The sequence below is a fragment of the Hesperophylax consimilis genome, chromosome 6, assembly GCF_061612785.1.
Source record: "Hesperophylax consimilis isolate HC1 chromosome 6, BYU_Hcon_1.0, whole genome shotgun sequence".
NCBI classification, from domain to species: Eukaryota; Metazoa; Arthropoda; class Insecta; order Trichoptera; family Limnephilidae; genus Hesperophylax; species Hesperophylax consimilis.
This window is the reverse complement of record NC_142841.1, coordinates 35,985,247-36,012,552: the sequence shown is the minus strand read 5'-3', so window position 1 is coordinate 36,012,552 and position 27,306 is coordinate 35,985,247. Positions and strand designations below refer to the sequence as shown.

Genomic DNA, 27,306 nt, shown 5'->3' with positions numbered 1-27,306 from the left:
GTAAAAATAGATGTGAAAAAGAGAATAAACCCAATTGTCGTATTACATTCCATATATTATAAGCATTATTTTACATTATTTTAAGCATATTCACATTGTATAATATGGATCAGTTGTAGAAACATATACTATCACATCGAGATACGTCTGGACGCGAAACACAAAGCTGGTTGGTTGATGGGAAGTAAATTATGAACATTTATAAAAGTGTCAACTAAATACGTAAACGAAATATTCGACTCTGAAAATAGAAGAAATTTATTTTGCCGAATTTGTTCATAACGTGGCGAGTAATTTGCGTTCCCATATAAAAATGTCTATTCATTCAAAAGCAGATTTTACTTTCAAGAACTAAATGGTGATATTATAATGCGAGATGCCTATTTACTGTCAGATTGATTTATTGACGAATCACAGTCAGCTTTCCTCTCTGCGTCCCGCAACTCTTGTTTTATCGTCTATTAATATTCATATGTCTGTGATGTTTGCTAAATACTCGTACTTATTAATGAACACAATCATTTAAAGGTGCTGCTAAACATTGGCTTTTGCCGAACAATAAATTGCCTTGGCCATCGATAGTGTTGCCGGGCAAGGTAATGCCGGCCAATATTTATTTATTCACGTCTTGAAGGCTTTTACATGTCTACGTTGTTGTAGGTAAGTTGGTCAGGAGTACACGGAGAGAAATGAGTATTACTAATTTATTAAGAATCTCTTCAAATTATTGGTAATCCGGGTAAAAATGGGATTACAGACCCTTGACGAATGAATTGATAGGCTTTTAGTAAAAGAGGAATTTATTATCACGACATCGGAAGACGTGTAAAAATCCTAATATTTTCGCATTTAATCTTTATATATTATATTATCATGAACACGTATCTAAGTTTATCGGGAAACGGCCTACAATCCCGTTTATTAAAAATATCATTAATACTCATTTTTCTCCACGTACAATGATAAGTGAGTACTGACGATATAAGCAGATACAATACAAGTTATCAGTTATCATAGAAATTTCTGTTGTACAAGTTGTATAGGCTAACAAGAGTACAAAATAAGTACTATAAAAGTAGTTACTTATTATATTATATGCGTTCGAAATGGACAGTTTTGGTCAGTGGCAAACATATACGCTCATAATAATCTGCGTATTGACACGATAAAAAACGCGCGAGCCGACCCACGCATCACGGAAAAGGAACGAAGCAACGTTTCGCGCCATTTTCGATTGCTTCGTTTCTTTCCCGTAAATCGTGGTTCAACTCGGCAGTTCGGCTCGCGTGTTTATACGCACCCTATGTAGCAGATCGAGAGGGAAATAGATCTGGCCCGACAATATTGTCGTAATATCGGTAGCCGGAAGACAGGGCGATATTTATTATTTATTACACGCCCTAGTGGGCTTTTCTTTAAAAAAATACAAGCATTTTGTATCAGAGTAAACACTTAAAAATTGATACAATAAAGAAGAATGTAAACATAATGGCAAAAATGAATCCTCACGCATAAATTGAATTTAAAAGATTCAACAAAACAAAATAGTAGAAGCGGAGAAGTTATATGGGTACATAGGTCTATTTGTGTCTAGAAGAATAAAAGTGGTAGAATATACAACATTTATACTGATTAGTTTTCAAATGAAATATATCACCCAGATCAGAATATTTGTTTCCTAGACTGTGAAGTCTCGGAATCGGAAAATTTTCGTAAGCTAGTATCCTGGTGTTATTGAAGTAAAAAGGTAAGAAATGTCGGCATGATTTTTTGGGAACATGGATATTGATACATTGAAGTAATTCGGGACAGTCAATTTTTAAATGTAGTATTCTTTGTAACAGTACTAAATCTGTGCTTATTCTTCTTTCTGAAAGTTTCAATAGAGACATTTTATCCAAGAGGTAATTGTAATCATTGTTTTGTATAGGAATATGCAATTTATAATTTAAAAACCTTAGAAACTTCCGTTGAATCTTTTCAATGTTATCTGAATGAATATTGAAAAATGGAGACCATAACGTAGAGTTATACTCAAGTTGGCATCTGACAAGGGTTTTATATAACATAATAAATGTTCCTAAATTATTGAAATCTTTTGCAGCTCTCAAAACAAAGCCAAGAGTCTTTAGGGCTATATTTTAATTTTTATTTTTTATATAATAATAATAATAAATGTTTTACTGTCTTTATTTTTTTTGTAGCAAAATGCAGTTCATGATATCCTCATTGGGATCTCCCGTGCTGAGGATTTCATTTATATATTATGAAAAATTATTTTCACTGATTAATTTATTTAATTAATCAGTGAGACTATGGCATCCCCAATTGGTGTATGTTGTGAGGCTGAAGGTAGTGGGGAGGGAAGGAGATAGGGAAGAGGAAGGTGGGTGAGTGCCTGGCTATTCAGATATGGTCACTAAACACGGCTAAAGCCATTTCAAGCAACGTTTCAATTCTGAATGGTGGTTTTACACCAAGGCGATACTGAGTGTATTTTTCACTCTCGAACGTACCGCAAGTATTCTATATATTATTTTTAATTAATAAAATATGAAATAAGTACAAATTAATTAAATAAAATTGATTTGAACCCGCGACTTTCGGCTTGCTTAGGAGAGACATACCCTCGACCACGAGGCCTTTGCTAAATTTAGGCGACTGAATTATGTAAATATTAAGCTTTTTATAGAAAAAACGCGTAGGGTTTTTAACTCCCCTATCTGAATACGGCCTGACACAACGACCCACGGGAAAATATTATGCATTATGTAATATCCCTTGGGAACTAGCACCACCTGTTGACAAAACTACAAACTACCACTTTTGTAGACACCAAGTAAAAGTGTCTCTTATTTCGTTCTAAATATTCGTATCGATACTCTGTAAGATTTAGCTTTTTGAAAAGGTAGCACTATTTTAGCAGACTTAGTATTCTTGGGATTTTATGGTTTGAATCTTTGGGGGCATTGGACATAAAGTAAACCAGTTGATATTCAGCCCGCAGAAGGAAAACAGTTTTCTTGAAGGTAAATCTTTAAATAGGTTGTTTTTTTTTTAAATAACTATTTATTTCGATTCAGTCTTGAATTTTTGTTACCTACTTTGTGTACTTAAATTTTTTAATTATGTTTTGAACATACTGCAGATTTTTTTATTTTTTTTTCGATACATAATATTTTTTTTAACATAATATCAATTATAAGTTAAAAAGGTAATTCATAATATTTTCCATACATAGTCCTCCTCACTAGGTATTCCTGTCTGAGACGGTTCAGCTCCTATGATTTTTTTACAAAATGTTTAATAATTCCATCTTTTCAATTAAAATAATTTTACGATTACTGACATACAAATAATTATGTGTTTTTACAATACCTATTATGATTGGAAAAATTAATGCAAGTAAATAAATTTTTCTGTTGATATTGTGGAAATTCAAAAAAAAAATAACTTAAGGTTAAACGCGACGCTAGTTATATTCTACATATTCATAGATGGCGTAATTAATTAATTGGATCAAAATTCGCTTTTTGCAAGGTATTGATTTACAGTATTAAGACAAATTATATGTTTGCGCCCGCATATACGCAATATGAATATGAATAAATAGTTTTGTCTATATAAAAACTCAATTCTATCGAGAAAGGCATGCAAATACTTTATTGGATTGAATAATCGGTACAATATTGTATTTGTATGCCTTTCTCGAAATAATTGAGTTTTTAAACGAACAAAACTATTGATTCATATTCATATTGCGTATATACGGGCGCAAACAAATGATTTTTCTTAATATTGTAAAGAAATACTTTGCAAAAGCGTATTTTAATAAAATTATTTAATTAACGCCATCTATGAACACGTAGAATATAACAAGCGTTGCGTTTAACCTTAAGTACATATTTTTATCTCGTGATAACTTGAGCGTATATCCATTTGGATATGAATACCGCGTTAAAATTTAAAAAAATCATTTCTCAGAACTGTTCTGAGGAAACTACTTATCGTAGAAAATGTATTATTTTTAATGATATGTATATATAAACTTTATCTTGTAGGACGGTACAATTTACAATAATTCAATTAAGAATTAGATAAGTTGGACAAGAATTAGATAAGTTAGTCAAGAATTAGATAAGTTAGACAAAAATTAGATAAGTTAGTCAAGAATTAGATAAGTTAGACAAGAATTAGATAAGTTAGTCAAGAATTAGATAAGTTAGACAAGAATTAGATAATTTAGTCAAGAATTAGATAAGTTAGTCAAGAATTAGATAAGTTAGTCAAGAATTAGATAAGTTAGACAAGAATTAGATAATTTAGTCAAGAATTAGATAAGTTAGACAAGAATTAGATAATTTAGTCAAGAATTAGATAAGTTAGACAAGAATTAGATAATTTAGTCAAGAATTAGATAAGTTAGACAAGAATTAGTAAGAGCTGATGTTGAATTTGACTAATTCAATTTATTTATTAATTTTAAAAATATTACAAAATTTATCATTTTAATGTGTTCAATTTCAAATTCAAAAAAATATTTACTGCACAAAAATACAGAGTTCAAAGGGTATAGTTTATTGGTTACATCCTATTTCTTCCAGCTAACCCCAACAAATACACATTATATTACATAACCCAACAATTACATGTTAACAAATGTATGTAAATAAAAAATAAAAAACAAAGGTATTTAATTTATTAACGTTTTTAACCTGCTACATTTTTTGGCCAACGTGAAGACAATACCATACATAAGTGACATTTTAATTTTTGTGTTTAACAAACCCTGCAAAAGTAATGTCCAAAGGCAAAATAAATGTATAACCTCGACACTGTAATTGCAGTGCTTTGAGACATGCGTGGGCATAATTCTTCTACACTACAATTGCAGGGTTCTGGCTCCTAAGGGTTGCATACATTTGTTAATGAAAATTCTTACATAAATATAGACAGTGGGTATATCAACTACACTAGTAATAACAATAACAGAGTTTTTCTTTTAAAGGCAGCTTCGTTGATGCTAAAAATGCTAAACAATTCTTTAATTATATGATGTTACTTGATTTCAATTTCATAATTTGACAACATTCACAGCAAAAAACGCATGGGTTCTATTTTTAAAATGAATTTGTCTGTTCCAACATTAAACTATAAAGAATTCTTTTGTCTCATTCTTCTTTTATTTCACTCTTGACATTAGCAGACTTAAGTATTTGATTGACTTTCGCATAATATGTTCTCCTGGCGCTCCTCTCTGTTCAACCATTTACATTCTCAAACCATCTAAGTATCTATGTGTTTCTTAATCTTTTTAATTTTTAATGTAATTTTATTATTGAATAAAAATGCTAGTTTACAAAATACAAGATTATTTACATTGTGTTATACAGTTATTATACTTAATTACTTGATAACATTTTCTTCTTCACACTAATGAAAGTTTGTATTTAGAAGAGGAGTGAGCATTATGGTGATTAGTATAATTTTATTTAGGTAGGTTTTCAAGTAATTATGAATGTTTTAATTTTGTGTACAAATTTAGTAAATAATACAATCATTAGTTAGGAAAGTAATTGGTTTTGAATCAAGTTAACTCAGTAATTTTTTTTTCATTGAATTGGTATTTATGTACTGACCATTTATCGCCTTTAATTGTTACAATGTTTTCCAGTAGGCTGTTGAAGTATTTTTTCCCTAGATATGTATATTGATGTTTATTTATTTTTTATAAATTTACGCCCGGCAGGGCTTTTACATGTTATTTTCTTGTTTTTTACAAAGAACACAACAAATAAAAAATAAAACAAAGTCAAAGTAAAATCAAAAAACAAAATCAAAAAGGAAATAAAATACATAATAAAACACAACCTCTTAAACAAAAATAATGTCAAAAACGAAATAAAATGAAGCTACTTAGTTTGTGTAGTTAAATTATATTGTATTTGATATTCTTTTTTCCAAAATAAATTGGGTAATGACTTGTTTATATGTGGTGAATGATGTGTTGAATATATCAACAACATCTTTATAGTCATTACCCAAATTTTGTATACGGCGAACGGGGGTATAGAATTGAGATTCTGTGTTGGAGTTATCACAATAGAACGGTAGATAATGCCTCAATGTTGGTTTGCGAGGTATATGTAAGGAAATCAAGTATAATAGTTCAGGGCTGTCAATTATTGAATTTATGATTTTATATAAACATTTTAGGTCATTAACTATTCTACGTTCAGATAATTTTAATAAATTAAGCTGACATAGTAGATAATCATAGTTGACGCATTCCCTTGTAATACCCATTCTGATATTAATAAATCTTAATATTTTTTTTTTGAATTCTTTCTATCGTGACTAGCGTAACTAGGTGCCCACACTGTCGAGTTGTACTCAATTTGACTCCTAACCAATGACACATACAAATGTTTATATGTTTGAATATTTTTAAATTGGCTGCAAATTCTTATAACAAAACCCAACATTTTCAAAGCTTTATTTGAAGTAATTTCAATATGATTTATAAAATTCAGTTTTTGGTCAAAGTTTACACCTAAATCATTCACCTCGGTTACAGCGGTTAGAACTACATCATTGATGGAATAATCATAAATAATTGGATTTTTTATTCTACGAAATCTCATAATTAGACATTTGTTTATATTTAGTTCTAGATAGTTCTCTTGGCACCAAACAAATAGTTTACGCAAGTTATTTGACAATGTTTGACAGTCTTTCATATTTCTTATAGCTTTGTATATTTTCATATCGTCCGCAAACATTGAAACTTCGACATCGTTGAATATAGTGAGCACATCGTTCACAAATATCAAAAATAAAATTGGTCCCAAATGTGACCCTTGGGGGACACCGCTGGTAGCTTTAAATTTATAAGAAATAAAGCCATCAATTTTAACGGCCAATTGCCTGTTACTTAAATAACTGTTAAACCACATGTATAGATACCCTGCTATTCCTAATTTATGAAGCTTTTTTAACAACAGATCGTGATTAACCTTGTCAAATGCTTTGCTGAAATCAGTATAGACTTAATCAACTTGTAACTTCTTAGACATGGATTCTGATATATAGTTTTGGTCACAGACATAGGAATTAATAGACGAGAAGATAATGGCGAGGGGTAAAATCAACTGTTGAAGAACGAAGGGCGTAAGGCTGACTGTGATTCGTCAATAAATCAATCTGACAGTAAATAGGCATCTCGCATTATAATATCACCATTTACTTCTTAAAAGTAAAATCTGCTTTGGAATGAATAGACATTTTTACATGGGAGCGCAAATTACTCGCCACGTTATGAACAAATTTGCGAAGTCCAAATTCGGCAAAAAAATTCGGTTGTATTTTCAGAGTCGAATATTTCGTTTAAGTATTTAGTTAAGACACTTTTATAAATGTTCATAATTTACTTCCCAGCAACCAACCAGCTTTGTGTTTCGCGTCCAGACGTTTCTCGATATGATAGTATAATATGTTTCTAAAACTGATTTAGCGTAGGGAGTGTGGCGAACCCATCGCTCAGGGAGTGGAAACACGACCTGCAATAGCCATCCCAAGCTAAGGTGTGGGATACCGTGCTCAGGGCTGAATGACACTGGGGAACAGTGTCACGAACGGTTCCTCCGAGACACAAGGTCGCATCTCGGAGTATACAGACCTTACCCCGGCATTCGGGGCTCTGCTGGGGTGGACCTTTTATTTCCCTAGATACTCGTGGGACCAAATATGGACTGCAAAAACAAAGACAACACTGACGAGGGACCTTTAAGGAACCTAGGGGGAGTGGAAGGAGGAGTTGAGGCCGCCTCGGTGGACTCATCCCTCTTGGGGCCTTTGAGGAACCAAGAGGAAGTGGAGAGGAGAGATGGGACCACCCTGGTGGACTCTTCCCTTGAGGGGCCCTCTGGGAACCGTAAAGAAGGACCTCCGACGGACGCAACGCGGCGGGATCCCCCAGGGGATCCAGACGTGGAAATGCAGGGACCATCAGGGGACCTGGAAAATAGCGCATGTCGGGATAAGGAAGGCCACTTTCACGGTGCGCCCTCCTAACACCGAGGAGCGTAAATAGGAGGAATGACCCAAGGATTAGGCAGTAATGGCTAAAAACTTACAGTTCATTCAAATAAACTTGCACCGCAGTCCGGCAGCGACTGCAGTGCTTAGCAGTAGAGTCACCCGGGACAGTGTGGACGTCGCGCTGATCCAAGAACCCTGGACTTATAGGGGGAAGGTCAGAGGACTAAACATGAACCAAGGTCTACTCTATTATAACGAGTCGGGGGACAGACCCAGGGCCTGTATTCTCATCAGAGGGATACCTGGCACACTGCTACCCGAACACTGCAGTAGGGACTTAGTGGCTGTGAAGCTACAGGTCACGCTGGACCAAAGAAGCAGGGAAGTAGTTGTGGCATCAGCATACATGCCCTATGACTCTGTGGAACCACCACCCTCAAGGGAAATAACGAGACTCGTCCAGGACTGCAGGGAGAAGGGTAGGGAACTGATACTCGGAGCAGATGCTAACTCGCACCACACTGTGTGGGGGAGTACGGACATCAACAAACGAGGACAGGACCTCCTGGAATACCTGATGACAGTGAACCTTGAGATTCTTAATAGAGGTAGGGAACCCACCTTCGTTATAAGTAACAGACAGGAGGTGATAGACCTGACCCTAGGAACATTGAGAGTCTCAGGATGGAGAGTATCGGACGAACCATCCCTGTCGGACCACCGACACATAGAATTTAAACTAGAGGGAGAAACAAGCAAAACGGGGACCGATACATATAGGAACCCAAAAGCAACTGACTGGACTAGATACTCGGAGGAACTAAATATAGGAATGACAAGATTCCCAGCTAAATACGGCTGCCCCGAAGAAATTGAGGACGCAGTAGAAGTACTGAGGGACTCAATGATAAGGGCATACGAAAATAGCTGCCCTCTGAAGACAAGTACCAGGGACAAAACACCGTGGTGGAGCAGAAGACTCCAGGAGCTACGGAAAATAGTAAGGCAAGCTTTCAACAAGGCCAAAAAGTCAGGAAACTGGGATGCCCACAAGCAATACCAGAAAGAGTACAAGGTGGCAATCCAGAAAGCCAAAACATGCTCCTGGGAGAAATACTGTGGGGAGGTGGAAACCATCCCACAGACTGCAAGAATCCAAAAAATTCTTGCAAAAGACCCAGGGGCAGCAAAAGGCCCATTCAAAAAATCAGATGGAGGATTTACCAACAGTTGGGAGGAGGAGTTGGAGGTACTGCTGGGGAAACATTTTCCCGGCTACAAAAAGTTAGAAGCAGATGACACCGGTTCACCACCAGCCCGAGTTACACGGGAAGGTAAGGACTGGGACACTGCGGCTAAAATAGTTACTCCCTCCAGAGTTAAATGGGCAATCAGAGGGTTTGACCCTTTTAAAAGCGCAGGAGAGGATGGAATCTTTCCGGCACTTCTACAGAGGGGCCTAGATACAATCCTACTTCCGGTGACGAAGATCCTGAGGGCATGCTGTGCCCTCGGATACATCCCCATACCATGGCGGAAGACAAGGGTAGTGTTCATACCCAAACCGGGGAGAGCTGACTACGACCAACCAGGTGCATTCCGCCCAATTAGCCTCACCTCATTTCTTTTGAAGACAATGGAGAGGCTAATGGACAGGCACATAAGGGACGGGGCACTGAAAGAGAAGCCCCTCCACGAGTTACAATTTGCTTACCAAGCAGGTAAGTCAGTCGACGCGGCACTGCACAGGTTGGTGTACAAACTGGAGCAGGCACAAGCGACTGGGGAACTGGCGGTAGGGCTATTCCTGGATATAGAGGGAGCATTTAACTGCACCACTATTAAATCCATTGATGAAGCGGCAGAAAGACATGGACTCGACAAAACCACCAGAAGGTGGCTGAGGAACATGCTCTCAGGCCGGATACTTACGGTGACAAGGGGTGAGGTAAGCATCAAAGTGCTGGTGACACGAGGGTGTCCACAGGGAGGGGTCTTATCACCCTTGCTGTGGAGCCTGGTGGTGGACAACCTCATCCGGAAACTCAACAACAGGGGCCTATATACGCAAGGGTATGCGGATGACATTGCAACCATAATAAGGTGTTGGGATGCAGACACAACCCGAGGCCTTATACAGTCAACACTGGCAACAGTGGAAGAATGGTGTGAAGAAACAGGACTGTCAGTCAACCCAGACAAGACAGAACTAGTAATCTTTACGCGTAAAAGGAAACTAGAAGGATGGAGCAATCCAACCTTCTATGGAAAGGAATTAGAACCCTCTGACACGGTTAAGTACCTCGGAGTCATCATAGATGCCAAACTGAGCTGGAAAAACCAGGTGGAAACTGTAGGCAGAAAGGCCTGTGCTCTGATGTGGGCAACTAGGCGAATCTGCGGCAGAACGTGGGGTCTCAAACCTAAAATGATGCAATGGCTTTACACAGCCGTTGTAAAACCAAGGATCATGCACGCAGCCCTGGTCTGGTGGAGGAGAACAACACTGAAAACAGTGATGGTCACACTCAATCACATACAGGGACTTGCATGCAGAAGCATCACAGGAGCCATGAGAACCACTCCAATACTAGCCATGGGAGTGCTGCTGAACCTACCCCCACTAAACATAGAAATAGAGGGGGCGGCGATGGCGGCAGCCTACAGGTTACATTGCAATGGCCAATGGAGAGGAGAGTTGCCCAGAAACAGTCACACGGAGATAGGAATAAGACTGAGGGCAATTAGTCCGACGGCTGGGATGAAGCAGGACGGCAAGCAAGCCGAATACTTCTTCGGACAGCTGTTTAAAGTGACGTACCCCACAAGGGAGGAATGGGACTCGGTCCCAGGTCCAAACTCCAAACAGGAACTAATCTGGTTCACAGATGGGTCCAAGATGGAGGAAGGAACAGGGGCCGGGGTCTGTCTACAGGGATCTAAGAGGGAACTCAGTATACCTCTAGGAATGCACTGCACTGTGTTTCAAGCTGAGATGAAAGCCATCTTAGCCTGCGCACAGGAGAATATGAGTATCGGGTACAGAAATAAGAACATAAATATATGTTCAGATAGCCAGGCGGCCTTAATGGCACTGGAAAGTAACCGATGCGACTCCAGACTGGTGATGGAATGCAGGACTATCCTTATAGAACTGGCGACCATCAATAAAGTAACCCTGCTCTGGGTACCAGGACATAAAGGTATTGAGGGCAACGAGCGGGCTGACGAACTAGCAAGGAAAGGGGCGAAAGCACCACTTGCGGGATCCGAGCCGGCCGTAGGAGTAGCAGCTTGCCACACCAAACTACATATCAAGAGGTGGGTCAAATCCCAACACTGGAAGGAATGGAAGAAGGCACCCGGAATGAGGCAATCTAAAGTACTCATAAACGGACCGGACCCTAACCGAACCAGGCAACTACTCGATATGGACAGAAACTCACTGAGGGAACTGGTAGGACTATTAACGGGACACTGCCATCTCAGGAGACACATGCAACTGTTGGGAGTGGAAAACACCAACATCTGTAGGAAATGTGAAGAGGAGGAAGAGACTCCAATTCACCTATGGTGCCAATGTCCCGCTCTGCTGGGAATAAGGCTCAGATACCTGGGAAGACACAGTGTGGAACCAGAAGACATCGCCACATATCCAATGACAGCCCTGGTGAACTTCATTAAAGGGACCGGGTTACTGGCAAGGGAATGAGGTAAAATGGGAGATAGTACAATGGGCCTATGGCCTAAGTGCTCGCGGGGAACTTAAGTAAACCGCCTCCGACCGAAAAAAAAAAAAAAAAAAAAAAAAAAAAAAAACTGATCTATATTATACGATGTGAATTTGCTTAAAATAAAGTAAAATAATGCTTATATATGGAATGTAATACGACAATTGGGTTTATTCTCTTTTTCACATCTATTTTTACAAGTTTTCATAGTACAAGTCAACATTTTGCCTTGTTATTTCGTAAAATGAACCGATGATGCCTCGACCATAGTTCGCACAAGAATGATGACGTCACGTTTTCAAATTTCACTTGAGGCCATACGCCAGCCCAGCCGGTTCCAATGGAACCGGTATGGGGAGTGGGGATAATACGCTTTTAATCACTTAGGGCAGGTCTACTAATATTCATATGTCTATGGTTTTGGTAAATATATATAGATGTTGTACAAATATGGGAATATGTGTTTTGTTGTGAGTGACGTTCTGTTGAAAAAATTACACGCCTTAGCCTTAGATTCTTTCCGTATCTCCAAACTTGCAAAAGCTTCATCAAACAAGTACTTATTATCAAAAATTGTTAATTCCAGTATGGAGCCGACAGTTTGGTTTGTGGGAGTCTTACTGATCCTGCTGGATTATCTGACTCGGCCCATCTTCTGGCTGGTGTCTCGGAGGCCCAGCGAGAGGCTTCCTGCGGTGAAGGAACCCCTGCTACTGACCAGCGCTACCAAGCTTGCTGAACTCATCAGGAGTAAGAAGGTAATATTTCACTTTATTATCATAAGAATAAATTAAATTAAATTTACATTTTGGAGGCTTTTAGGGAATTTATTGGATAAACAACACTTCTGCCATAGATTACCCCAAGAGGTTCGCTACGTTTGGTGACTTATCAGGGGTTCATGGGGTAAGAATTGTCAAGTCTCGGTGACGAATGCATCTGCCACCTACTGCGTGGCGGGCCTGATTGGGGGAAACTGGTTTTATGATCTTTTGACCTCTCCAGCCGGACTCTTTCGACGCATTGCCTTATACCGATGTGTTTCGATAGTTCTTGAAAACTTAGCGTCTTTGTCGGGTGCAATTGAACAATATACGGTAACAGGATAGGTATTTGAGGATGCCACCAGAATTAAGGAAAAGTCCTACCTTGTACATGTATCTCCTTACAGCCTCCGTGGTAGCACCAAACTCACACAGTATTTATCTTGTTCTGTCACTCAATATCGACCACGAAAGAAATGCCCATGAAAGGTATGACCCGAGACGTGTATCGGTATGTGTTAGAAATTGTAATAGCGCCGGTCAGACGAAATCCTTATCTCCCGATGGCAAGGTGGGAACAATAGGATGTAGGTAATATAATAATTATAATTTATTAGCGTTACGCCCGAACACGATGAGAGGGATGGATTCTTGCATCCATCACTCCTGGACACACCGACCCTCAGATTCCTACCTGCCCTTCATGCCCCTGAGGAAAATAATTTCCCTCGGTCTATCTGTGAGTGATAGTACCTCCGGGTTTTGAATTTAACTGTCATTTTCAAAATTGTTACTAATTGTGTCGAGAATTCAGACAAGGAATAATGTAACCTACTTATAATATAATTCTTTTTTACCAGAAAATTATTTAAATTTTATGTTTGAAATGTGTATTTCTTTTGTAAAAATTTCTTAGGGTAATTCTTGATAAGTAAAGTCAGATTTTGTGATATTTCAAGGGTCTACGCTAGTATAAAAATATAATGAAATAAAAAAGCTACAAAATGTTCCATCAGGAACGTAGCATGCCGTTTCATTTTGCTAAATATGTTGATGTCCGAATTAATTCTATTCAACAAGATTGCCCTCCCCACCAGCATGACCAATTGGCAAGTTAGTCCTGCAAGTTAGTCCTGCAGGTTGGGAGATGACAATGAGTTGGGAGAAAATTCTATGCTGTTGGTGACGGAGATAACCATTGGGAACATAGAAATAATGCTCTTCATGATAGAAATGTACAGCAATAAGCACATCTCTCTTTTGACTAGCTGATGATTCATTTCGAGCATATCCAAGTGATAGTCTGTAGGATAGAGTCACATGGTTAGTAGAACAGGACCTTATCGAGGTGATGAGTCCCCGAGCTGAATGGGATAGTGGGAATTTAAAAAAAGAAATTAGGCCTAAAAGGTGAGTACTATTGCCCTCTATGGTGTAAATCTTAAAGTATTAGGTTTGGAGCTTGACTAAGCCCTGCTGTCGTGTCTATTTCTCTCTGGTTATATGATAAAGAAGTTTTTCTATTGCTTATGTAGTAAAGTAGGGTGCTACTTCAGGGTTCAACTGTAAACGCGTGCCCAACAATTTTGCACGATTGACACAGAACGGGTGGCTTCTATGATTAGTTCTTGAGTTCAACAGCTCGGCTGTGGAAAGATTTGCCGGACACTGTGTTTCCTCCCTCCTACAACATAGGCTTCATCAATACTTCAAGACCATGTTCACTCCTTCCTCTCCTCAAAAAACCATCCACAGAGATGACGCAGGCCCTAAGGGAAATCATTTTCCTCAGGGCCTTCTGTGTGCAGTTAATGTAAAAAAACAACAAAAAAAAACACAGTTTCTGTCAGTTCTTTGTAATTGTATTGGTTTGATCTCTTTTGTTTATAACTACAATGAGTTCCCTTAAAACACCCTTCTACGTACACGGGAGTAGGACCGAGCCGGCCTTTATCTGGGTAGAGATTAAAAGAGTGCAATTCATTATGTAAATCGTTTCTATTGTAAATTAATGCAGATGAATATTTTTAACCGGAGAGTGTTTTCTTTACTGAAGTGACCTGAATAGGGAATAGGGAAGACGAAATGAAATGAATTAATGATAATAACTGACCATTTTGCAGGTAACTAGTCAGCATGTAGTGGAGGTGTTCATCGAAAGGGTGAAAGCCGTGAATCCACTCCTCAATGCGGTTGTGGAAAACAGGTTCAGCACGGCTGTGGAAGAAGCCCAGAAGGTGGACAAACTGCTGAGCAACATCACTAGTGAGGTGGCTCTCAAGAAACTGCAGAAGGAAAAACCCTTCTTGGGTGTTCCTGTCACTATTAAGGAGAGTTGTTCTTTAAAAGGTGTGATATTCTTGTGAAACCTATTTTGTTTTTTTTACCTAACATCAGAGGTATAAGTCGTCGACTTGTAAAACCGTCTCTGGCATACAACTGGCTTACAACTCTTATTCTAACTATCAAGATTATACATCATTTTTTAGATATTTCTCGAAAAATATTAACCATTTATTTATTTTCAATTTTCTTTAAGCATTTTTTGTGAATGAATCAGAGCCAGCAGAAATTTCCAGAAGTGTTTTGCAAGTCGACGACTCTTATAAATGTAGTATAAGGTTGTCCAGAATCTATTCATTATCCCCTGCCATTCGAGTTAATTACAATATATTGACTATTATTCCGCCGTCCCAATGCCACAGTAAAATCTTAAATGTAAAAGGACATTATATAAAAGGCAAAGACATCACATTTGTTTAAGTAATTGATCAACTTTAATTGATTTCATGTCCTTAGATTGTAAATATCAAGTTCTCTATATTTCATTAGTTAGAAGTTAAGTCGAGAATAATTTATTCACATATTTGATCTTCTTTGTATACTTTAACAATAGAGAAATAGTTCAGCACAAATTTCTTAGGTACATACCTATACAAATTTTAACCTCAAAATTCCAATTTAAAACTATTGTTAGTTTGATGAATCGATTGTCTCAGTCAACGGTCTGACAAGAGAATTACTCCAGACCTAGTTGTATTACATAGATTTATTAACAATTTAATTGACAGCCCTGCCATCATCTCCACTATTAAATTCCGTGTACCGACGAGGAACACAAATCAAAATGTAACATTTTTCTGCAACACTTACACAACTATAATACTCACTAACCAATAGGATGCATGATCCGGGTAACAAGTTTGGGGGTACTATTGATATATTTACTGACTTCATTTATGGAATTAAGTGTATTCTATACCATCAATTTTCTGAATCCTACAAATTATAGTAACATAGGTTATTTAGTTTTAGTATTCATCTTATAGTACATGCTGCTTAATTTTCTATTTTATGTTATGTAACTGTTACATACTTTTCAAAAAAGTTATTATTATTATTAAAATTTATAAAGAAATTGACTCCAAATGTGATATTCTCCAGTTTCCCGATTGTACCACTAGTTTCCGGATACCATGTGATTGTATATTCTGTTTTTTTTTTACAGATAATCATAATGTTTCTAGTTTTATTAATTTACAATTAATTATAACTATATTTCAATGAGGTTCATTTAATAAAACTTATTGTATGAGAGTTATTTTATAACAATTATTTTGTAATGGTTATTTTATAAAGGTTATTTTATAATATTTTTTTATAATGGTTATTTTACAACAGCTTTTGAATGACTATTATTTTAAAGCAGTTATTTTATAACAGTTATTTTATAACGGTTATTAGTGTTTAAATATTGCTTGATACTTGCACTTACCTCATGCCTCTCGGAGTTTGGACGAAGGTGATGACGAAAAAAGATTTCAATCAAAGAATATTTTAATTTGAACACCTATATCTTGACTCTATTTATCATGCTTTCATATCTTCAATAAATTCCCTTCCAAGCATAATGTATAATTGTTACATTCTAGGTATGTCCTTATGCGGGGGCTCCCTTCCCCGCGCCCATGTGCGCGCTACGCGTGACGGGGCCGCAGTGGAGGCCTTCAAGGAGTCGGGGGCTATCCCGCTGCTGATCAGCACTACCCCGGAGCTGTGCCTCAGCTGGGAAACAAATAACCTCGTGACTGGCATCACAAGGAATCCCTACAACTTGCACCGCACTCCTGGTGGCTCTTCTGGGGGGGAGGTATGTAGTAATCTAATCAACTCACTCATTCACTGACAAAGCTTCTTCTTTATTCGTTGCCTCATTGGTGGGGATCTTCAGCCCCATTCATTAGAACCCAAAAAGCCATTATAAAAATTATTCTGAAATTCACCATAAGAATTGGCACTGACATAATCTTTTAACAATCTTAAAATAACGACAATTAAACAACTCTATTCTAAAACAATACTCCTTTTTGTACATCTACTTGAGCGCTAGCTACCTAAATTTGGGTAGATAATTTTAATGAATTATAAATTTTACAATTTTTTGAGCTCGACAGAATCTAAAACTGAACACCTGGAAATCTCTTTTGCTCTTTGTTATCTCATAAATACAATAAACATGCATATTAGAAACACTAGATCTCAGGGTCAAAAACATATCCAACAAGCAACTACAAATACAACATTTGGACAGCTTAAGCTTCACTATAATACTAAACTCTACAACAAAATCCCACTCTCATTCAAAAACCACAACAACATTATAACATTTAAAACTCAAATAAAAAGCTGGATATAAATCATCGGCAGATCGGAAATATAAAACATACCCACAATAAATACAGACTGAAACAGAAACTACACAACTGGACTAAAAAAACACCACATGATATGCTTATAATTCTTTTGGTAACTTCATATTATTGAAATAATACATTTTTTATACCTACATAATTGATATCCTCAATGCGGAAGATTCCAGTGAAGATATCATTATGTCTATCATAAAAAGGGAAGATAATAAAACATGTATTTTATTATTTTTTACTTCTCTGGTGAACAAGGCTTTTACACTCCTCTTCGATCCTGCGCTGCGTGGAGAGCCGCAGACACCTGTGTTATTTGATGGCTCAAACGCATCAGTGATCTTCCTCTGCGTATCCTGCCAAACACTTTGCCAGTGATAGTTAGTTTCTCCAGGTTCGAGTTCTCAGTTTGGCAAGCACCAAGTCCAAAATATCTTAAGACATAAGAAAGACAGTTGATAGCTCATTGTGGATGCCCGACTCTTCCAGATCGGATTATTACTGCACCTGGCGGAGCTTGTGGGACTTTTAGCAGATCACTGCCACCACATGAGGCATGTGCAGAGTGGAAAACGCCAATAGCTCTAGGAAATGTGAAGGGAATGAAGAAACTCCAATTCATCTCTGGTGTCAGTGTTCTGCCTTGATGTGAAGAACACTCAGAACCAGGAGACCTGGCTGAATCCATGATGACGACCCTGGTTAACTTTATAAAAGGGAAATATGGGAGATAGCACAATGGGCCTACAGCCTGAGTGCTTACGCTACTTACTTTCCCAGCAATAGTTGTTGCTTTTCAAGATTTTGAATCGAATTGTTTGGTTAAGAGTATTAAAACTATTTCCAATTTACAAATATTGAAAGAATACTTCCAGGTTCAGAGATTATCCATAAAAAAATACCTTATAAACTTGTTTCTATTTATTTTAATAGGCAGCACTTATAACAGGAGGCGCTTCTGTTTTTGGAATTTCTTCAGACATTGCTGGCTCCATCAGGGTTCCAGCTATGTTCAGTGGAATATTTGGACATAAACCGACTCCTGGTAAGTTGTATACGTCATACATATTTACAATTTTTGTTTTACAGATAAATCACAATGTATGCATCTTTATTAAGTTGAAATTAATTTAAACTCTTAACTTTCAATAACATTTATTTAATAATACTTTTTTATAACAACTATTTTAAAACAGTTATTTTATAACAGCTATTTTATAACAGTTATTTTAAAACAGTCCTTCAAGAGTACAACATTACAACTTTATAACTTTTTTTTAAGAATAATATGTAATAAATAACAATTTCTTAGGTATTGTTTCGGTTGACGGACACTTCCCCTCATCGACGGATGAGAACTTTGCCAAGTTCCTCACAATCGGCCCCTTGACGAGGTATGCAGAGGACCTAGAGCCCATGCTGTTTGCATTGGCGGGGCAGAACACCTCTCACGGTATCGACCGAGAAGAAATCATAGATCTGAAAGATTTAAAGGTAACCTTAATGCAAGATATAAACATACACATAGAATGCATTCATTGCTCGGTTTCAACTGAAGTAAACAGGAATGCGTATAGAGGGCTTGAAAATAACCCTTTTCCTTCTCTGACAACATCAAAAATATTCAATATTTTTAACAGTTTTCCATCTGCTCTGGTCGGAGCCATGAGTACTGTGTCAGCATAGGCATCATTTTCTCGTCGACAGTCACCTTGATTAGTTGTGTTTGTAGTCGGCATTTTTGTTGAACATTATACTCACGTTTTGCGCTTTTTAGTTTTCAAAATTTTTCAACATTATTGTTGTAAGGGACTATTGAAAATTGAAGAAGGCGAAGACAAACAAGTTAAAGTAAAATAAAAAGCAAAATAATAAGACACCACTGTATTGTTTGCACAGATGAACCTGGTCTGTGTGTTAAGTGCTTTAAAGAGTATTATCAAATTCTTTAAATATGTTTGTCTTCAAACATATTATTTTATTTCATTTACTAATGAATTGAATCACTCATGGCTTGTTTGTGGCGAGGAATTAAAAAAAAATTAACATTGATCCCGAGGGGGATTAGTCGGAATTTGATAAATATTATTTAATATCTTAAAAAATAGCAACGGTAAAATTAATTTGCGGATCGAATACTTTTTTTTTTTTTTTTAATTTTTTTAATAACAAATAATACATATTGACAGAAGTAATTAAGATCATCAGTAATTGTACAGCAGACAGAGGATAAACATTAAGAAAATTACAAAGTATATACACCAACCATATAATGACTGTGTACAACAGAATAGGCTCTGCCACACGTACACTTGGAGTGGCGGTACTACGCGCCACTCCAGGCCACCGCGTGGAAAAGTAAAAAGTCAGAAAGTAAGGTAACGGTTTACAGTGCAGTCCATTGTGAGAATTTTTTGCGCGGCGTCCTGGAGTGGCGCGTTGTACCGCCGCTCCAAAGTGTACGTGTGGCATAGCCTTATGTTATTTCAAATGATCTACATAAGAGTACCTCCCTAATTGAGAATAACTCGTGTTACTGAGGGATTACCTAACTCGTTACCCAAATTAGAGTATGAGATATAAAAACAACTTAGATATCACACAAAATTCTCATTTGGAGAATTACCTAATTATTAACTTCTTAGAATTACCCCCTCTGATGCGCGAGGATTAATAACAAATGCTTTTTAATTAGATCCGTCTGATTGTTTTAGGTGACTTATATGCTGGAAGCAGGAAATTCCTTAGCACTACCGTCCACCCAGGATAGCATCAAAGCAGCCATGCTCAGCGCCACCAGATATCTCAAGAGAGAACTTGATGCTGATATTCAACCGGTAAATTGTTTTTCTCATTTTGTACCTTACATATTTTCAATTAATATTTTCCACCGAACAAATATACCCACAAGTGTGATCTATAACGATTTGAAATAAAACTAATGTCACCAATTTACATGAAGCCCGAATTTACGTGAAGTCAACTATATAATGGTAATTTTTAAATACCTGTAGTTACGCTAGCGACAGCTCTGTTATTCGGTTATTAGGTTATGACGGTTGTGGTGGTTATGGATATTTGACTACCTAATCGAACTAGCTACATAACTGCTACCATTCACAACTCACATCTGTGAGCCTTCGAAACCATTCGGAACAAGACAAAAAGGGGCAGCGCTGTACGGGCTGCATGTATATCTTTATTTTTTCTTTAGTGAGGCCAAATGAGATAGACCTATTTAGTTTGTATATTGCTATCTCTTTTTGTGGGTCAAAAATCAATCCGCTACCCGGTACTCGATACCCAATCCCACTGACAAAACCATAATCTGCAATAACTGCATAACCATGATAAGTTCTTCTCCTTCTTTCGTTTGGTGGGGGGGTCAGAGGGGGACATCTAGGTCTGCGTGTCATTCTAGGGCCTCAGGCGTCGCCATTTGAACCTCATCAATCCCGCCGGGGAATGAATGAAGCGGGCATTCGTTGACCACATGTTCGGTGGTCTGCACCGCTCCACATTCACACATTGCCGACTCTTTAAAGCCCCATCTGGGCCCCATCATGTGGGCACAGTGGCTATGGGAGCACCTTAACCTATTGATGGCGAACCAGGTTACCATGATAACTAATAACTAGACAACTATCCAGTAGCAACTGCAGCCGACAGTCACGTAGCAGGCGCGCAGTTACTGTATAACGAAATAACTAAAATAACCATTTTATAACTAGTCATTTAGATGCTAATAACCTGTTTGTTAATTACGTTATTAAAGTTATGACCAGTTAATCAAGACTAGCCTGTGGAATATATCATCTATTCAAGAACGATTATTGATATTTGAAAGTTTGTGATCAATTTCACCACAAGTAAGAGAAAATTAGGCAAGCCCACCTCTAGCGGTTTATTAATATTAAAATATGTGCATTATTTTGGTTTTCCAGTCAAATTTTGAAGAATTAATGGACTCTGTTGAAATGTCAATTTCAATCTTTTTCGCAATGACAGATATTCCAAATTTGCTACAGGACGAAAATGACCCAAAGGTAAATAATAATAATGTTCAATAGATTAATTTGGATATATTCTTATACAGTGTTTTTATTTAAATAATTTATTTTATGTGTTTTTTCAGTTGTCCAAAAACCTCTACTTTGAATTATTGAAGTCCCTTCTTGGAGCAGGGCAGTATTCTCTACCGAGTCTTGGATTTAACATTATTCAAGAAACGAATGTCTTCATCCCAAAATCCTCCATGACCTATTACAAAACTAGGGCAGCTCGGTTAAAACAGAAACTACTGGTAAGATGACCACATTCAGCCATAAATATAAATACATGGAAAAAACAAGAAAGCATGAGCGTTCGACAAATGGGAAACAACTTAGGGCTAATTGGTAACTTTGAGTTATCACAGATTGATTTCGAGCACTCGCCGGGTATATGTCCACAGCGATAATACTGTATCAGTCGTTCTGGAAAAGATGAAAAAGTGATAATGGTGTAATCTTTCATTGGTAAAAAGGGTTTTATCTTAGTCAATATTTGTTGAAATTGCTCTTTTGTTGTTAAAAACTGAACTGTGCATGTGCACCCGAAGCATTTGAAGTTGGCTATAAGTTACCCGGACCACTGCTCTGGGACACAGCGCTGCACATTCGTTCGTTAAGTTGTTGGAAGGATTCAAGCAAAATTACCTCATTTTTGTCGACCCGCCCGGATCAGTATGAAAACAAAAAAACCCTTAAATATTGAGCAAGATTTCCAAAAAATATGAACTCTCTTGAAATAATATCTAAGCCGCAGTAGTGACCCATGTGCGAGTATACACAGCGCAACATTGGCACAGTATTTAATGCGTTCCTTGTTATGTTGCTTACTTTTCAATGGTTTTTTCTTCATAAATCATTCTTTAACAGTTTTCTCTTATCTTTTTTTATTTCCAGGAAACTCTAGGTACAAACGGCGTGTTCCTGTACCCAACCTTCCCCGAGCCGGCCATCCACCATAACCAGGTGTTCACCAAGGCTACGGGGGTGCTGTATACCATGATCTTTAATGTCCTGGGCATGCCCGCTACCCACGTCCCCCTCGGACTAGATCATAATGGACTTCCCATAGGAATGCAGGTAACAAAATCATTAAAGACATAAAACACATAGGTTACCGGGTTTGACACGTCTCTCAATGTTGACATCCACTGATAGCTCTGTTGTAGTGTCCCTCTTTCTCATAAATGATACATATACTAGAAAGTTAAGTTAAATCGGAGCTCTCAATGGTTGACTGTAACGCTGGGTTTTACATGGGCGAATTCCATGCGAATGCTATTTCAATTCGATTCGAATTCAATTTCAAACAGATTCAAATTCAAACAAATTCAAATTCAAATTAATTGAAGTAAAAACTAATTCAAATTTACATTATTTGGAATCGTGTTTGCATGGACTTTGCCGACGTAAAAATAGTGGCAGCTTGTACTCACAAAAGTAGGTGGTAAGCCAAAAATATTGTCAGTCTATCCACTAAAGAATACTAGCAATTTTGAAGCTTATACGACCTGCTAGAATTATCCGTATGCAAACTGTGAACTAAAGTGGCAGCCTCTCGTTACGGTAAATAAATGTATTGTGACTTTGGGTATATCCACCTCGCCGAAGAGTTTCGAGGCATCGCCATTCATGTTTCGGAGAAATTTCAATTCAATGTCAACGTTCACACTCTGCACTTATTGAAAATTGATGTTCCCAGTTGACATTTATCCATAAGAGATATAGAATCCACTCACACTAGGTGACTTATGACACAGATAACGAAAATTCGAGTTGGTTGAATTTAACTTGACACATTTCGGCCAGGTATTTTTTGCACTGGCACTATGCGGGGTCGGGGTGAAAATAAAGGTCCTGTGCGAATTTCTTTAATTTGTTTTAAATCGCTATATCTTCGAAAATAATTAAAATATTTTAATCAAAATTTCTACATAGTAACTCAGCATACCCAAGCTATAAAAGTACAATACAAAAATCGAATATTATTTGAAATGCAACTCAATTAACCTTGTAATATGTTTATTACCGTCCGCCTATGGGTATTTGCTCATACCTGCTTTCTTTAAAAACGCCCAACTTCTCTCGCTCGCTTGCACATAGGAGTTGAATGGGTGCGGAACGGAGAGAGAGATTCGAATCAGGTTTCACGGTCATAAAAACCCTCATTCCAGGAATCGAATTATTTCACTAACAAATAATATACTATCCTTTTGTTGAAATATTAAATGTAAACAAAAGACACGAAAATAAATTTAAAAAAAGACTTGCATTACGATTCGATAATTATGTACATATAGTTTGGACCTTTACAAAGAGATTGACATATAGATATATAATATTCATGTAAAAACATTGAATAATTCCATCTTTTCTGCCATTGAAATGAGGCCGGCGCCAAAGGTAGAACTACCGTACCCGGCCTTAAGCATCAATCTACCGAACGGGTAGAACTACCTTTCCCGGCCAAAGTGTGTTAATACTTTTATTATTGTTATTTGCTCTGACTTTTATTGGTTGATAAAAATTATTTTTAAATTGACCAACATTTAAGGAATGCGTTGATCAAACGCTCCTTAGCGTGTTTTTAAAGAAAATTTCTAAACAAATTAAAAAATAAAGCCGAGCTCTCTAGGGTTACAAATAACATGACATTATTTGACTTCTCCTTATTCTCAAAATTTAGCATTCAAGCTTATGCTGTGATGAAAGACTTAGATAGCAGAATATTAAACTGACGCCTTGGATCCCACATCAAGTGTGTTTTATAATAATTGTGGTTATATTTTCAGGTTATCGCTGCTCCGAACCGCGATCGTCTTTGCTTAGCAGTCGCCCGAGAGTTGGAAAAAGGGTTCGGAGGTTGGGTGCCACCATTCCAAATTCTCAAATGAAACTAATTTATTGTTACTTTTAAAATAACTTTTTTACTAGTAATATAACTAGGTAGGTACTTACAAAGTAAGAATATTTTAAATGATACATACCTTATTAGAATTTTGTCTCAACTCTTTCAGATTGTAATGCAACTTAGTTTAATTGGTTAGGATTAAAATTAGGATTAGGTTATTTTAAATATGTTGGTCTCATAGCCCTACGAATTTGAAAATGTTTAAAGTGTATCCTAGTTTGTGATGGGTGTAATGTGAAGGCTTAGATAATCAACATTATATTTAGAAACTAATAATGTGTATTAGTTTCTAAAACATTTTTACCAGCAAGGTAAAAATTTTCGTATCTGTTGATCGCCAGCCTTGCCTATAGGCAATGTCAAAAAATACTTTCTTTTCGTGGGATTTTGTACCTTAAAAAAATGCTTCTGGCGTACTAAAATATATTTTATTCGCTTGCCAAGGAAATAATATATCCTAACATCCTGTCGTTTTGACTTGCCAAAATATTTATTGTATCTGTGAACAAGTGCCCCGCCATTGTGGAAGCATCATTGACCTTGCAGCGGTCTTCTTGTGTTTGTTTATGTCATATTACAAAATTTATTTAGTTTTATTTAATTTGTCTTAATGGGAAAAACTCAAATTGTAATATTTAATCATTGAAGACAATCAGGGCTGGCACTGAGCCAAACGGCGCCTGGTGCGACTAAAATTTTGGTACCCCTTGTCAAAACCAGGAGACGCCCAGTTAGGTGATCACTGTAATCAATAATATTCAAATGATTTGTATTTCTGTGTAGCACCGTTTTATGAAAAATAATCTCAAGGGCGATATGTCACGACTGTAGTGCCCTGGCGCCTTATCAATTCGGCGCCCGGAGCGGACTGCTCCATTATTTATTAATGACTATCTTCATTACGACCATCGCGTTGTGAGCGTGTCCATAGGCCTGAAGTGACTTCAATTTTTCCTTACTTCTGGTAAAATTGATCAAATTGGTCAGTGTGGAACGCAATTCTAGGGATTGAATTGATTGATTGAATTTGTCAAAGCCATAAGGAGTACATTATGGCTGTTACCCTATCCTATAAATATTTTATTGGTTTATTATTTCTCAATGACACAAATAAGTAATATGTAATTTTTTTATATAATTAAATCATACTTACTTAAGCAAATCATACCAAATAATAAAAAATATGTAATGAAAACATTGGGTAAGAAAAATGTTATTATTTGTCAAGCATTCTTTTTAAACAATGAAATTACATGCTCAAATTTTAAGAGAGTTGGGCCTGTCTTATTGGCTCACAAATATGTATAGGTATCTGTATTACATAGTTACATAATATTATGTATTCAATAAGGATTTAACCATTCGTAAACGGAGATATTTAAAAGCGACTAGAGTTTTGTGCGCGTAGCGAACGGGTCGCTCTGGAGTATCCGCCATACTATTTTGCTAGTACGTAATCATGTACAAAGTGTCGACAATGGGTTTGACATCAGTTGCACTTTAGGCCCTTCATACACAGAGTGACTGTGATGCAACCACGAGTCGCCTACTGACATGCTACTCTTTATAGCTGGTTCTCATACACGGCACTACCTGAATTCTACTGTACTTGATCATTTTTTTCACGTGCAGCCGTGGAGTTAGTACGATGTCAAGTGACTTTAGCGACGAAGACGTAATATTGTTCTTCCTTATCTTTATAAGCATAAAAAACAATCTACAAGACGATTTTGGATTCACCCAGACAACAAAATAAATAATAATTAGGTATTCGTCGCCGCCAAGGAGCTAGACGAGAATGATGTCAAATTGACTTTTTTTCCAATATCAATCCATGCTTTCTTTGCTAAATCCTATCTTACGTATTCCGGTACATTATAGTTACATAAACATGGATATTTTCCTACCTACAGAACAAATCTAACATTAAAATCATGTTCCGATGCCATTTCTGTCAAACGAGTAGTAGATGCGAATGCAATTTGCGTGGCGTGCTACCAGCACTGTCAGTAGTGTGCAACTGATGTCCAACTCGTAGTACGAACACTAGCAAAATAGTATGGCAGATATTCATGAGCGGCACATATGTTACGCGCACAAAGCTCGAGTCTCTTGTAAGTTTCTCTGTGGACGAATAGACTTACTCTAATAGATAAACTGAATTTTAATAAATTGCCACTTCCTGGTTTCAAATAAGAGATATGTTGTCTCTTCCACCAGTTTTTAACTAGGGAATAATAGAATAGGTTAAAAAAAAACTCACTTTGTTTCAATCGGACTGATTAAATAGAAAATATTTTTACCAGCCTGGTATATTTTCTAGTTGCTTCTGATGCTGTTTTTGTATCTCCAGCATTTTTTAATAAAAAGAAACATTGCCGGGTTATGAATAACCTGATGCTTGTGCAATGATAGAGGGCATGTAGAGGATTGAACCCGCCTGGGTGTGAACCCGACGCCTCGGACCACTAGGCTATTAACTGCTCTATTCTGGATTGGAACGAAAATTATAATTGTTTTTCTGATGAGTTTTATTTTTTTGTTATTTATATTTCTACTTAAATAAAACCTAAGTATAAATGTTAACTTTTGTTTTATTTTTATATATTGATATAGATATTTTTTTAAAAATAAAGTACATACCACCCTACACACATAAATTTGACACTTTTTTGCTTCTGCAAAGCCACCTTCCAAGCTGGGGAGAGTCAGTATAAATTTTGAAATAGAGCTTACAGGGAAGGAACAAGTAAGTAGTCAGAATAAACGAGATATATACGAGTCCGTATGTTAACAATATTTAGACGAAAATTCTTTAGTATTTTCTTGAACGGAAATATTTGTGTGTTGTTTAAAATGGAAACCTTTAAAACATTTCAGTTTAACCGGCTAGTAGCCGAATGGAAAAATGCTTCAGATTCCCACCAGGGCGTCGTGAGATCAAAGCACTGCCATAGTTCTCAATCTTGTCCACAAGCAACATTTTCCGCTCCATTAAAATGGTGTTTGAAAGAGAGAGTACGAAAACAGTGTGCAATATAGCTGTGAATGAGGAATACTTGGAGCAGGTGGATGAGTTTGGGTTTTTAGGAAGCATGTTTACGAGAG

General features: G+C 37.0%; 1 protein-coding gene across 2 annotated transcripts in view; it reads left to right on the top strand.

The window, feature by feature from the left end:
* LOC149423290 (fatty-acid amide hydrolase 2-B-like) overlaps positions 1–26,829 on the top strand; it is a 100,892-nt gene extending 74,063 nt beyond the window's left edge. The window contains exons 3-12 of one of the 2 annotated variants that reach the window (XM_089632941.1): positions 12,358–12,529; positions 14,659–14,884; positions 16,468–16,685; positions 18,172–18,283; positions 18,551–18,732; positions 19,953–20,075; positions 21,183–21,284; positions 21,374–21,541; positions 22,185–22,367; positions 24,080–26,829. In XM_089632941.1, the coding sequence (XP_089489067.1) occupies positions 12,359–12,529; positions 14,659–14,884; positions 16,468–16,685; positions 18,172–18,283; positions 18,551–18,732; positions 19,953–20,075; positions 21,183–21,284; positions 21,374–21,541; positions 22,185–22,367; positions 24,080–24,181 (1,587 nt within the window). In that variant the 5' untranslated portion in view covers position 12,358 and the 3' untranslated portion in view covers positions 24,182–26,829. The remainder of the gene's footprint in view (positions 1–12,357; positions 12,530–14,658; positions 14,885–16,467; positions 16,686–18,171; positions 18,284–18,550; positions 18,733–19,952; positions 20,076–21,182; positions 21,285–21,373; positions 21,542–22,184; positions 22,368–24,079) is intronic. The other variant, XM_089632940.1, reaches the window with a different exon arrangement.
* Positions 26,830–27,306: the final 477 nt, after the last annotated feature.